At 32.4% G+C, this 12308-nt stretch overlaps 1 protein-coding gene across 3 annotated transcripts in view; it reads left to right on the top strand.

Moving 5' to 3' along the window:
• Positions 1–11663, top strand: part of TBC1D32 (TBC1 domain family member 32) — a 182397-nt gene extending 170734 nt beyond the window's left edge. For 2 of the 3 annotated variants that reach the window (XM_079939019.1, XM_079939017.1), the window contains one exon: positions 7427–11663. In XM_079939019.1, coding sequence (XP_079795145.1) covers positions 7427–7546 — 120 coding nt within the window. In that variant the 3' untranslated portion in view covers positions 7547–11663. Of the gene's footprint in view, positions 1–52; positions 85–7426 lie in introns of all 3 variants that reach the window. The other variant, XM_079939018.1, reaches the window with a different exon arrangement.
• The last annotated feature ends 645 nt before the right edge of the window (positions 11664–12308 follow it).

Genomic DNA, 12308 nt, shown 5'->3' with positions numbered 1-12308 from the left:
CTAATACCTTTCTAATACCGTGACTTCACTGTATTTTTTGTTTTATTTTCAGCAGGTAGGTCTCACGGTCACTGATTTCTTTTGGTGGGTATTTTTCTTGTGAGATAAACTCCAATGTAGTTAATTTTGAAATATGCATTTACATACCCCTTTAAGTACTCCATTAAGCCCTGTTACAATCTCTTCTTTGCAAAGTATGTAAACATATGTATACTGTTTTTCACTTATTCACATATTACCCAATCATGAAATTTTGATTAAGGAAGTGATTTTTATTCTTCCTCCCCTCAAAAGATCCCCCTAGTCAGAAAGATATATGATTTTAAAAGTCCTCATTAAACTACAGTTAGGGAGATTAAACCTTGGAAATTATGTTTTATATCTGATCCAAAATCTCAGACTTGTTCAAAAGGAAAAAAACTTATCAATAATTCTCTATATAACTACATACCACAGCCATAATAATATTCTTACATAGATTACATGTTGTGCCCTGACTCTACTATTTAATAATGACTGCTTCTGAGAGGAAAGAGGAGGTAGAGTAAAACAGGGGACTTTTACTTTTTATTGAGTATATTTATGTGGACTTTTTTTTTTTTTGAATAATGGGACCGTGCTTCTTTTGTAATAAAACTACTTTTTAAAAGGAAGATATTAATCATTATATAAAAATGGATAGAACAAGCATCTGACTGTGGTAAATAAGTTCAAATAATCAGGCCCAATTGAATTAGTTTCCAAAATACTGAAAAACCACAAGCATGTTTTCAGTTACAGTATTATCAGTTATCCCGAGAAACTTGAGATAATGAGATGATTCCAGAATTGAAAATACGGAGTTCTTTTCCCGGTTTTAAGTTTCATGTACTGACAGAAGGGGCATGTTGGAAATATTACTTTAGGAATAAAAATCTGTCTGAAGCATGTAGTATAGACAAAATACCAACCCATTCTGTATTCATTTTGGTTTAGGCTCAAAATTTTAAATCAGGTAATTGAATCCAGACTCAGGGTTTGCATTTCTGGTAGGCCACTGAACAATTCTTCCTGATCAGTATATTAAAAAGATGACTTGAAATTTCTTAACTCAGGTTTACTAAAAAAAAAAAACAAAAAAACAAAAAAAAAAAACAAGCAAGCAATAAAACTTGTTTATGTTTCCTCATTTGATTAAACCACTAAAAGATTAGATGAATGCCATGGGTATAAGTTTATCAGCAAGGTGTTATCTGAGTTTTTCACAATATCTTTTTAGGCACAACAAGAATGTGGGTTGGATAATAGAGCAGCTAAGTGCATTATTCCCACACTGTGGTGACTGATAGATTAGTGCTGACTTAGAAGGCAACTTCTAAAGGTGTGCTGAAGAGCTTAGTCCTTGGACCTAATGTTTTTCTGTGACAGATGATGGTTCAGAAAATCTGTAGGCATCAAACATCCAGAAACAAAAACATCATCTGACAAAATAAATATTCTCAAATATCTCAGACTTGAAAGTCTAAAGTTGGGTTGGTTTATTTTTAATGGATGGATCTCTCTCTCTCTCTCTCTCTCTCTCATGCACACACACACACACACACAAGCAACAACTGTAGGGAGAATTACTTTGATAGTACTTCAGAAGACCCACTGTTTTACCAGACTGGCTGTATTGCATTCCTCTGCATGTTAATAGGCTGACAGTGATCTAGGTTTTAGTTTATGAATTCAACCTGGGGACAAACCTCACTGAAATGCCAGGCTAGGAGAAGATTGCCTTCCAGTGAAAATCAGGCTGTGAAGACTCAAAATACTTAATTAAAATGCTTCAACTAAATCCTGCATATTATGGCAAAATCAATTTATAATTATGTAAAAATAAGATTAATTTCAACCCATCAGTAAATTGTCAAGAGGGTTTTTTGTTGTTGTTACTATTGCAGCTGTGGTTACCTGAGCATGTTGACAGGGTAACAAATGGAGATCAGACTGAAAATAATAATAATAATTGTATTCTAAGCTCTCAAAAGACAGAAGTGTTTATAGTATTAAAAATAATTCACCATCCAAAGGATCAGACACAACAAGCTCAGTATTATTCAACTGTGGTTTTCAGTTATGTTTTCTGCATTGACCTTATATCACTTGAGTCCACCTCAAGTTAAATTCTGCCACTCTGTGTAAGCTTGGGCATGTTGCTTACCTCTCCATGCTTCAGTTTTCTCATCTGTCTAATTGGGCATGAAATAATACCTATCATATAGACTTGTTGAGGAACTAAATGAGATGATATCTGTAAAATACTTCTAGAACATTATCTGACACATTGCAAGTGCTTTAAAAAAAAAAGTAGCAGTTATTTGAGTTTCTACATCCCTGTTCATCCTTCTCTTGTATTTTTTTTTTTTTTTTTTGCTTAAAAAATGTGCAAACAACACAGCAAAGGAAACGGGATTTTCTCCTGGATCCATTGCTAGACTATATACTTTTGCTCCCATTTTCTTCTCCAGCTCCTGAGACATCTTGGTATTATATCATGTAGTAATACCAGGCATGTACTGCAGATCTATGTCAGGAACATTCTCTTACGTTGTATCTGATCAAGGCCTATTCCCTCATTTACCCAGCCAAAATTTAATCATCTCTGTAGTCATCACATATGCCATGTACCCCTCAGCTGAGTTAAACTCTTTACGAATGCGTACTTTATCCTAAATATTTAAGAACATCGTGTTCTCTCCAGAACTACACTTTCTGTCTAAACTTTCCTGATCTTAAAAATCACTAGGGTCCTTATTAAAACTGATATACCTAGATTCCTCCCAGACCTACTAAGACAGAGTTTTCATGACAGAGAACTACGTTGTCAGATTTTAGTATAAAATCTTAAGTAGCTTGCAACCTTTAGAATATGTGAAAATGTTACCTTTGGAGGTTGAACACAAGGGATTCAGAAGTTTGGGAAATATTGGGTCCAGGAATTTCTAATTATACCAAACATTCTAGGAAGAATATACTAGAAGAAACGTGACTTACAGGTTGTTTGTGTTTCTACCGCTTTGACCAGGAAGGAAGATCCTTTTTTATATCATAGTTCAGACATAACACACAAGAGGTCATCTCCAGCAAGGGTAAAGAGCAGAACTAAGTTCACAAAACCCCTTCTCTTATGTAACTCTAACTGTATAATTTGGTGCTTCCTATGTGAGAGATGACGTTAATATGGATCCTTTGTTAAGTTACCTTAGTGGATGGTAAGTTCTATATACCTTTTGTGGCAAAATTATTTTATATGCCTCCTTGTGATTATTAATTAGTTGACTCTTTGTTCCAATTTAACCCAAAGTGATGTATCTTACTTTTTTTCCTCCATACGCTATAAAGAGCTATTATCTTTTTTTAAAATCACCTTTTGAATGCATTAATAATTAAATATTAGGGAAACGGTATATCAGAAAATACCTAAACTTGATCCTAAAATCTTAAAACTAAGGCATGTCATGGTAGCACACTTCATCTTTTCATGCTTTGTATCTATTTACCACCCTGAAAGTCCTTATCTGCAATTCAAATTCCAAATTTACAGGGCTTGCAGTAGGTCTAAAAACATTTCTGCTGGAAATTATTTTTGAAAACTTTGATAAAAATGATGATTGAAATTATAGGTATAGCTTGATTTCCATAATAGGCATATTCTTGAGAAGTTGCAAGAAAGGACAGTAATAGCTTAATATTTTAAGTGAATTGTTCTCTTACATTTTTGGTAAGGGGTTGAAGAGCAGAGACTAGAGTCAATAATCTTTAATGGGCCTGTCCACACTTAACGTTACAAATTGGCAGTTCAATCAAGAAAATCTAGCTCAACCATTTCAGAGAAAGGTTAATAAAAACATTATTATGACCACGGTTAATACTGTGAGTGCTTATTGAATGCCAGGCACTCGGCAAAGGGAGTAACAGGTACTGCTCATTTACTCATTGACCATCGTCCAGCATCTGTGTTACAGGCATCGTTGTAGTCACAAGAATAGGCCATGGCCTTGCCAAATTGACCTTAACATTCTACCAGTAGATAAATAATATGTGAATAAATATATAATATTTCAGGTATTGATCTTATTATAAAGAAATCAAACACAGTAAGGGAGTCAGAGAGGGAGATTCATAGGTGTTGTTTAGATAAAGAGCCCAGTGAAGGCTACTCTGAGGCTAATTAGCCCAGTGAGGCTAATCAGAAACCTGAATAAAGCAAAGGAAAAAAAGCAATGCACAGATTTCTGTACAAAATCCTTCTACATGAGAAGAAAGACAAGTGCAAAGGCTCAGAGGCTGGAATGAGCTTGGCCCACTTAGAAAGTGTCAAGATGACCATTGTGGCCAAAACAAGGTGAGGGAGTAAGAATGGTCGGAGATGAGACAGGAGTCAGATCACATAAGGCTTTATAATTCATGGTAAAGAGTTCAGACAACATAATTTATGCTGTTATTCAGCCTTTGTAAAATTGAGGCTTAGAGAATCTGTAAACTTTCCCAGGTTCATACATCTAGTAACTAATATAGGTGAGTTTTTACCCTTTTTTGGTCTGAATCCAAATCCTGTGATCTTTCTAGTGTATTATTGACCAGTCTGTTTACTTAAAAAAAAAAAATCCTAAATTCAGTGGAACTTCTAATTAAGTGCTCTCAGTAGTAAACGAAAACCAGTGGATACATACTTGAAACTAGATTCTATGTACAAAGGAGAGAGGGAAACTGTGTATACGTCATATTATATAATTGAATACACACACAGCATTGTGGTTTAAGATGGTGATTTTTAATGCTTTTCTGATGGTTCAACATTTGAAACCCAACATTAATGAAAAAAAGCAAATCATTGAAGGCACACTGGTTGAAAAGCCACTAGGAAGAAAAAGAAAATGCAGTATACTCATTATGGACTTCCCAACCAAGACAAACTACTTATTAAAACAAAACTTGAACAAATAGTGCACTGTTTATATAAAATGGAATAATGTTACCTTATATAATTACATATGCCTACCTATTTAAAGAATAAGGGAATTCATATTTTTTTAGAGTCCAATATACTTAACGTCTATAAATGAAATGATAATAAAGCAGTATTCTGAGGAAATGGTCCTTTATAACTTGAATGATAAGCTGGCAGTCTAAATGGTCATAATTACAAAGAAAATTAATTCACTGAAAAGGCTATAAGAACATTTCAGATAAAATGAAACATATTCCACTTTGAAGACAAAGTGGAATTCAGAGATTCTAAAATTTTATTCAGAGTTAAAATTGCCTGTGAATTTTAAATAATCTGTATAATTTAAAAACATTCCTTTTAAAATGAATATTTAATTCATTATGAAATAAGACCTTAATAGCCTTATCTTTCTCTTATGAAATAAGACCTCAACTTTACTTGCCATTTTATGGGTGTGTCTTCAGTATAATTATCAGAGTATTTTCTCTTTATTTTAAAATTAATGTCCAAAATGGAAGCCATAATTCAAAAACATGTTTTAAGGAAAAAAGTATTTTTAAACCAAGTAATAGCTATGGTTCTCCATAGGTAGTTTTTATTTTTAAGTTCAAGTGGAGCAATAATTAAAAGATGTTAAAATAGGTTTTGCTTATTTTTGCCCAGAAAGAATTATTAGAGGTATTGTTCAAATGCTGTCATCTCCTATTGTAATTCACATTTAATGAACAATAAGCATTCTTTTAAAAATCATGAATATGTACTAAGACAATTTTTCTGGCATTAGGTTTTTTTTCTTCTGGTTAGAATAACACATTACTATAATTCTTTTCCAAGTTAGGTATAGTTTTAGTGAAAGGGTGATTAATGTCAAATCACACATAATTTGAATGAAGAGAATGGATAACTTCATAAATAGTTCCGTGACTACAACTCTAACCGTTTAAAGTGAATTCTTGAACAGTAAGATTGGTCTTACTTCAATCCTGTTTTTTGCCCAAAGAACAAAGTGAAATATGTTTGATAGAGAGAAATTTACATAGTATTTCTGCTATTCATAAGATGAACATCTTCCTTTTGATTCAGTTGCTTATACATGAAACTGGAGATATGATATATACTTCAGTTGTTAATGTTTTAGGACAGAGACCCGTCTCATTCATCTTTGGGTCTTCACTGTATAACCAAGAACTTTACATACAATAAGGGAATGAATGAGATTAATGAATGAAGAAATGAAGAAATGGATAACGTCACAAGTATTTTAAAATTAAGAGTAAAGTTCAAATTTTTATGTTCGAGGGTATTAGCTCTAGTCTTAAAGGTGTAATCTTATGCATATAACTTAACATCATTTAGTTTTCTTAATTATAATATCAGCCTTGTAGATCAGTAATAATACTTTTTTTTTAAAGTACCAATTAACTTTTCCCCCAAATTACCCAGATTTTAGGTGGTATGTGGCAAGTAAGTGTACTGTTCTCCCATTATGTGCAAGCTGTGAACCATTACTAATCTAGTAGTGACTAGCGACATCTGAGGCCTTTAAAAACAGCCATTCTTACTGAGAATTTGTGGTGTTTTCCTAACTGCCCTACACTGATGTCTCTCATCTACAGACTGTCTCTAACACAATATTTGGTATATGATAATATATTTTATTCTTTTAAATTGTTTATTGTTAGTAGCTTTTGCCTTTAAGCTATTTTCTCCAGAAAGGCATGAATTGCTCCAAATTTTTTATAACCTCCAAAACTTCTAACATAATACATTACATTGAACCAAGGATCATGTTTCTTTTTTCTTTTTTTTTTTTTAAGGGATCATGTTTCTTTTGCAGAATTTTTTTGTTGTTACCTTGAAGGGTAGGCATTGCATAGCGAGTATTTGGAGATACTAAAAGAAATAGTCATAAAATTTCCTAAAAGTGTCTAAGATTCTAAATGGGTGCTCCTACTATTTTTCATTCTTGAGTGCCTCATTTGGACACTAACCATTAAATTCCAAATTAGTATAGACATGCATAGTACCAACATTATGAATTGCAGACTGTTGGAGATTTTATGAACAGTAGCTGTAGAACTGATATTTCTTACATTATAAATATCCTTTGATAAGCTTTAGAGTCTTTACTAATTACAAATGTGAACAATCATTCTATAATTGAAACTATTGTATCTTAAATATTAGGAAGATTTCATTATCTTGTTTTTTTGTTAGCGGTAAAGCATTTTTGGTTTTGAAAACAGGCAACCTTGTTTCATAGGGACATGGTTTTTTGCTATCATATACATATAGCCTACTAAATAAAAAAGCAGTTACACATTTATTAGAAACATAAAACCCCCATCTATAGCTGAAAAAAAAATGATACATTAACTGTTTAAAACTCATTAACTTAGAATTGTGTGTCTTTACCCAAGCGAATGAACATCTCTTTCTATTTTTTGACAGGAAGAAGCACTGCATGGGTTTCGAGTGAGTGATTACTTTGAATACATGGAAATTTTGGAACAAAACTACCGACCAGTGCTGCTGAGAGACATGTGGAACATTAGAGTGCAAAGCACATAGATCATGGAACACGCAATTTAATTTTATGTTTTATTTATTTTTAAAGGAGACAGAGGGACTTGACTTTTCTGTCTGTGTCTATAACAACATATGCTTTGTGAATACACAGTATTGTAAATCAGTACTGAGAGTTTTTGAATATAATAATATATTCCAGTAGCTATTGGCTCAATTGAAGTGAATTCATTTTTGTAAATTTGTTGTTGTGTAAGGTTGTTTTAGAATCAAATCTAGCTTATTTATAGTTCTTTATGTTTAAGAGTTAGTCTTAACCTACATTTCCTTCTTCCCAGGATGATTAAAATATTTTTTCCAATGAGTTTGGAAAGTAGCAGCAGCATTGTAAATAATTGACCAGCCAGAGAGATTCCATAGAGACAAGGAAGACAATTGTTTTCTTCATTTTTATGTCTTTACATATAAAGGAAAATAGGCAAAGCCATAACTGCTTATTTTACATATGGAGAAACAAATGATATTATGGCAAGTGGTAGGAAAATTGTCGTCGTCAGACATAATTGTTTTTCTAGGAATTGCTTTTGATACCTATATCAATTTATAATTTTTCATATGAAATGTAGTCTCTACATGGTTCATTTAAAAGATAGATTGGTTATTTCATACTGATACGCATTTGACTCTCGTTTGTTATGTGGTTTACTCAGTGATAGATTTGATTTGTACTGAACTTGAAAACATTAAAGAGAATAGATTTGTAAATTATTTTAAATGACCAACACAGTGGTTTATTTAAATAGAAGGCTCTGCTCCAGTGAGATTAATATGCTAGGCTCTATTTTCTTGTAACCATCACATTTAATATATGAAAGATAAGACACAAAAATATTAATTTTTCAGTCAGCAATTTCAACAAGTTTTAAAAATTATAGGTAGAGGTCATTTTGTATTCATTGCTTATATTTAAATATAAATCAACCATTAAAACCATTCTGGAGCCTTTTTTTCCCCCAACCAAAAATGGCTTATCTACAGACTCTATTTTTCCTTTTAGTATGATGAAATAACTGGTACCATACAATTTTCAGTTTTGTGATATTTAGGCGATTGTAGTATCAACCTTCCAAAATCAGTTTTTGTGCTGTAAATGCCAACAGCAGCTTCTCAGTAATGGTGTTCCTAAAGGGCACTGAAAAAGTTAAGAAAAGAAAATTGAGCAAGTTAATTTGACATATTGCTCACTTTAGCTCTGGCTGATGTGAGTTAAGTAAGAAAGCCCCAGGTTACTCAAAACACCAAGTTTTGTCTACTTTCAAACTTAATTTTGAAAAGCTTGTTCCACAGAACCTGTAGTACCTGTTTCTGTTTTTTCCCATTCTGTTCCTGAGACGTTGTTATTGGTCCTGAGAAACTTGCAGCTTTATTTCTTTTTAAAAGGTCTTATGTGGTAATTGGAAATACAAATGGAGAAGGAACTATAACTTAATTTTATAATATTCATTGGTGATTTTGATTGAAAACTGAAGCAAGATCTAGATAATAATTACATTGTGGAAAAGTGACTTCAGCTGGAGCCAGAAGGCTTTCATTTTCATTTGATAAATATGTTATGAACAATGACTTAGCAATTTGGTGAAATAACATTATAAAATATGGTAGTTCTTGTAGCTACCATTGTGAATTATTTTTGTACCTATTTTTATTTTAAGAATACTCTTTAGAGTAGAAATAAATACAGCCCTGTCTTGCTTCTCCGTTTTATTTTTAATTATTTAAAATGTAAGTTCTTAGGACTTATTTCTAATTTGTGAAGGAGGACTTTATACATTTTACAGGATTTATTATAGTTATATTTTATAATACAATGTAAACAAATTTGTGAAAAATTTAAGTGTTCATATATACATCTTCAAATATCTGTTTCAAAATTGCATCTTTGTAGTTCTGCCTCTGCATGTTTAGGCATCTAAAGAATCTGTGAAAGTAAAGTAAGTCTCAGAAATTCATCTAAACTTGCTAACAGGATTCTACCTAAATTTATGATTATTAAATTATGGTGTGCTCTAGTTTGAATTTCCAGTTCCAAGATGTTAAGGAAATTTCTTTGGTCATTCATTATATAGACATATTGTGAGTATTACACATATAATGAAATATTTTTAATATTCAAGGTAGGATAAATGAGATACAGCACCTCCATTCAGAGAGTCCACTGTCTCTGTGGGAAGGTGAATAATTTTAAAACTGAAAATACAGTTATAAAGATAAATGAGAATTGACCTTTGAATTTGTTGACTTGATAAGAGTAGTTTTGATGGAGTAGTGAGGGCAAAAGTTTTGAGCTGGTTTAAATGATGCTGAGAGGAAAGATTTTGGAAACTGCTCTTTCTAGGAGTATTGCTGTTACAGGGAAAGAGAATGCATATGGTAGCTAGAGTAGGCATGGGATCAAAAGACTTTTTAAAGATGGGAAAGGGAAACATATGTGGGTAGAAATGATGTAGTAAGGAAGGAAAAACTGATGATGCTGAAAAGAGAAATTCTAGAGTGAATGTCATGATAAGTGGTAGGGGAATGGTATCTAGTTAATAACTTTTGGAATTAGCCTTTGCCTGGAACATGGACCCTTCATTCAAAGTAACAGAAGAGGAGACAGTTTAAAATGAAAGAGTTTCAGCATTAACAATTATGTTATCTGTAGGTTTTTCTTGGATGCCTTAATCAGGTAGGTGAAGATCCTTTCTATTATTTTCGTGGGAGTTTCAGGAATAGAATTTCCACTGTAAAATAATTTTTATCAGATACTTTATATTAAAACAATCATGAGTTTTCTTTTTTTGGTTCGTTAATATGATGACTTACCGACATTTTCAAATGTTAAACCAACCTTGCATTCCTAAGATTAACTCTACTTGGTCATGATATTTTATCAATTTTACCTGTTGTCAGATTCGATTTGTTAAAATTCTATTAGGAATTTTTATATCTATTTTTTTAAGTTTATTAATTTTTGGCTGAGTTGGGTCTTTGTTGCTGCACACAGGCTTTCTCTAGTTGCGGCAAGCAGGGGCTACTCTTTGTTGTGGTGCGTGGGCTTCTCATTGTGGTGGCTTCTCTTGTTGCAGAGCATGGGCTCTAGGACACACGGGCTCGGTAGTTGTGGCTTGCAGGCTCTAGAGTGCAGTCTTAGTAGTTGTGGCGCAAGGGCTTAGTTGCTCCGTGGCATGTGGGATCTTCCCAGACCAGGGCTCAAACCCATGTCCCCTGCATTGGCAGGTGGATTCTTAACCACTGTGTCATCAGCAAAGCCCTGTATATATGTGTATGAGGGATACCGATTTGTAGTTTTCTTTTTCTGATTTGATATCAGGGAATGCTGGCTTCATAAAATGAGTTGAGAAGTATTTATCTTTTATTATCTAGAAGTTTGTATATAAATGATATTTTTCCCTTAAAGCTTTGGTAGCATTTTCCAGTGAAGCTTGGAATTTTCTTTGTGATAAGATTTCTAACAAAATTAATTTCCCTAATAGATACAAGGCTATTCAAAGTTTCTTTTTGTTAAGTAAGCTTTTGTTTGTTTCTTTCAAGGAATTTGTTCGTTTCATTAAGTTGTCAAATTTATTGTCATCATCTTATTCGTAATAGAAACTTACTACCCTTTTTTAATATGTGTAGAATTTGTAGTGATGTCACCACTCTCATTTTTGGTTTTGTTTATTTGTATTTTCTCTTTTTTTCCTTTTCAGTCTGGCTAGAAGTTTATGAATTTTATTGATGTTCTCAAAGAACTAGCTTTTAGTTTCATCAGTTTCTCTATTTTTCTGTTGCATTGATTTCCACTCGGAACTTTATTATTCCCTTTCTTCTACTTTCAGTTTCATTTGCTCTTGTTTTTCTAGTTTCTTAAAGTCACTTATGTGAAATCCTTCTTTTCTAGTATAGGTGTTCATTGCTATAAAACTCCCTGTAAAGTACTTGCCTTAGCTGCATCCACAAATTTTGTTATGTTGTTTATACATTTTCATTTAGTTAGAAATACTTTATAATTTACCTTTTGACTTTTTGTTTGATCTGTGGATTATTTAGAAGTATGTAATTTAGTTTCCAAATATTTGGGGATTTTCCAAGTTTACTTCTGTTACCGATTTTTAATGTAGTCTCATTGTGGTCACACATTCCTTATATGATTTTATTCCTTTTAAATTTATTGAAACTTGTTTTGTGTCCCAGAATATTATCTACCTTGTAAAAGGTTTATGTATACTTAAAACGAGTATATATATTTTGCTGTTTTTGTGTGTAGTGGCCTATGAATCTCAATTAGATCAAATTGTTTGATACTGTTGCTTGTATATTTTTACTGATCTTTCTGGCTGTTTTAGCAAGTATTGTGAGTAATGTTGAGATTAACCATAATTGTGCATTTGTCTATTTCTCCTTTTAGTTCTATCAGTTTTTACTTCATGTACTTTGAAACTCAATTTCAAATTTACAATATTAGGTGTATAAACTTTTATAATTATTATATCCTTTTGATGAATTGGCTGCTTTATCCTTATGAAATGACTGTGTTTATCTCTAGTAATATTTTTTTGCTCTAAAATCTACTTGATATTTAGGTTTTTGGTTTTTTGTTCAGGATTTGCGTGACCCTTTTCCATTATTTTACTTTACCCTTATGTATTTTTATGTTTAAGGTGATTTTTATTGTAAACAGCAAGGAATTAGCTCTGGGTTTCCCTTACCCACCCCACCCACCCCCCACCCCAAATTTGGCAAATCATGCCTTCTAATTAGGATG

Source organism: Stenella coeruleoalba, assembly GCF_951394435.1.
Source record: "Stenella coeruleoalba genome assembly, chromosome: 12".
Taxonomy (NCBI): domain Eukaryota; kingdom Metazoa; phylum Chordata; class Mammalia; order Artiodactyla; family Delphinidae; genus Stenella; species Stenella coeruleoalba.
Note: the sequence above shows the minus strand (reverse complement) of the source record. Positions and strands in the feature narration are given on the sequence as shown.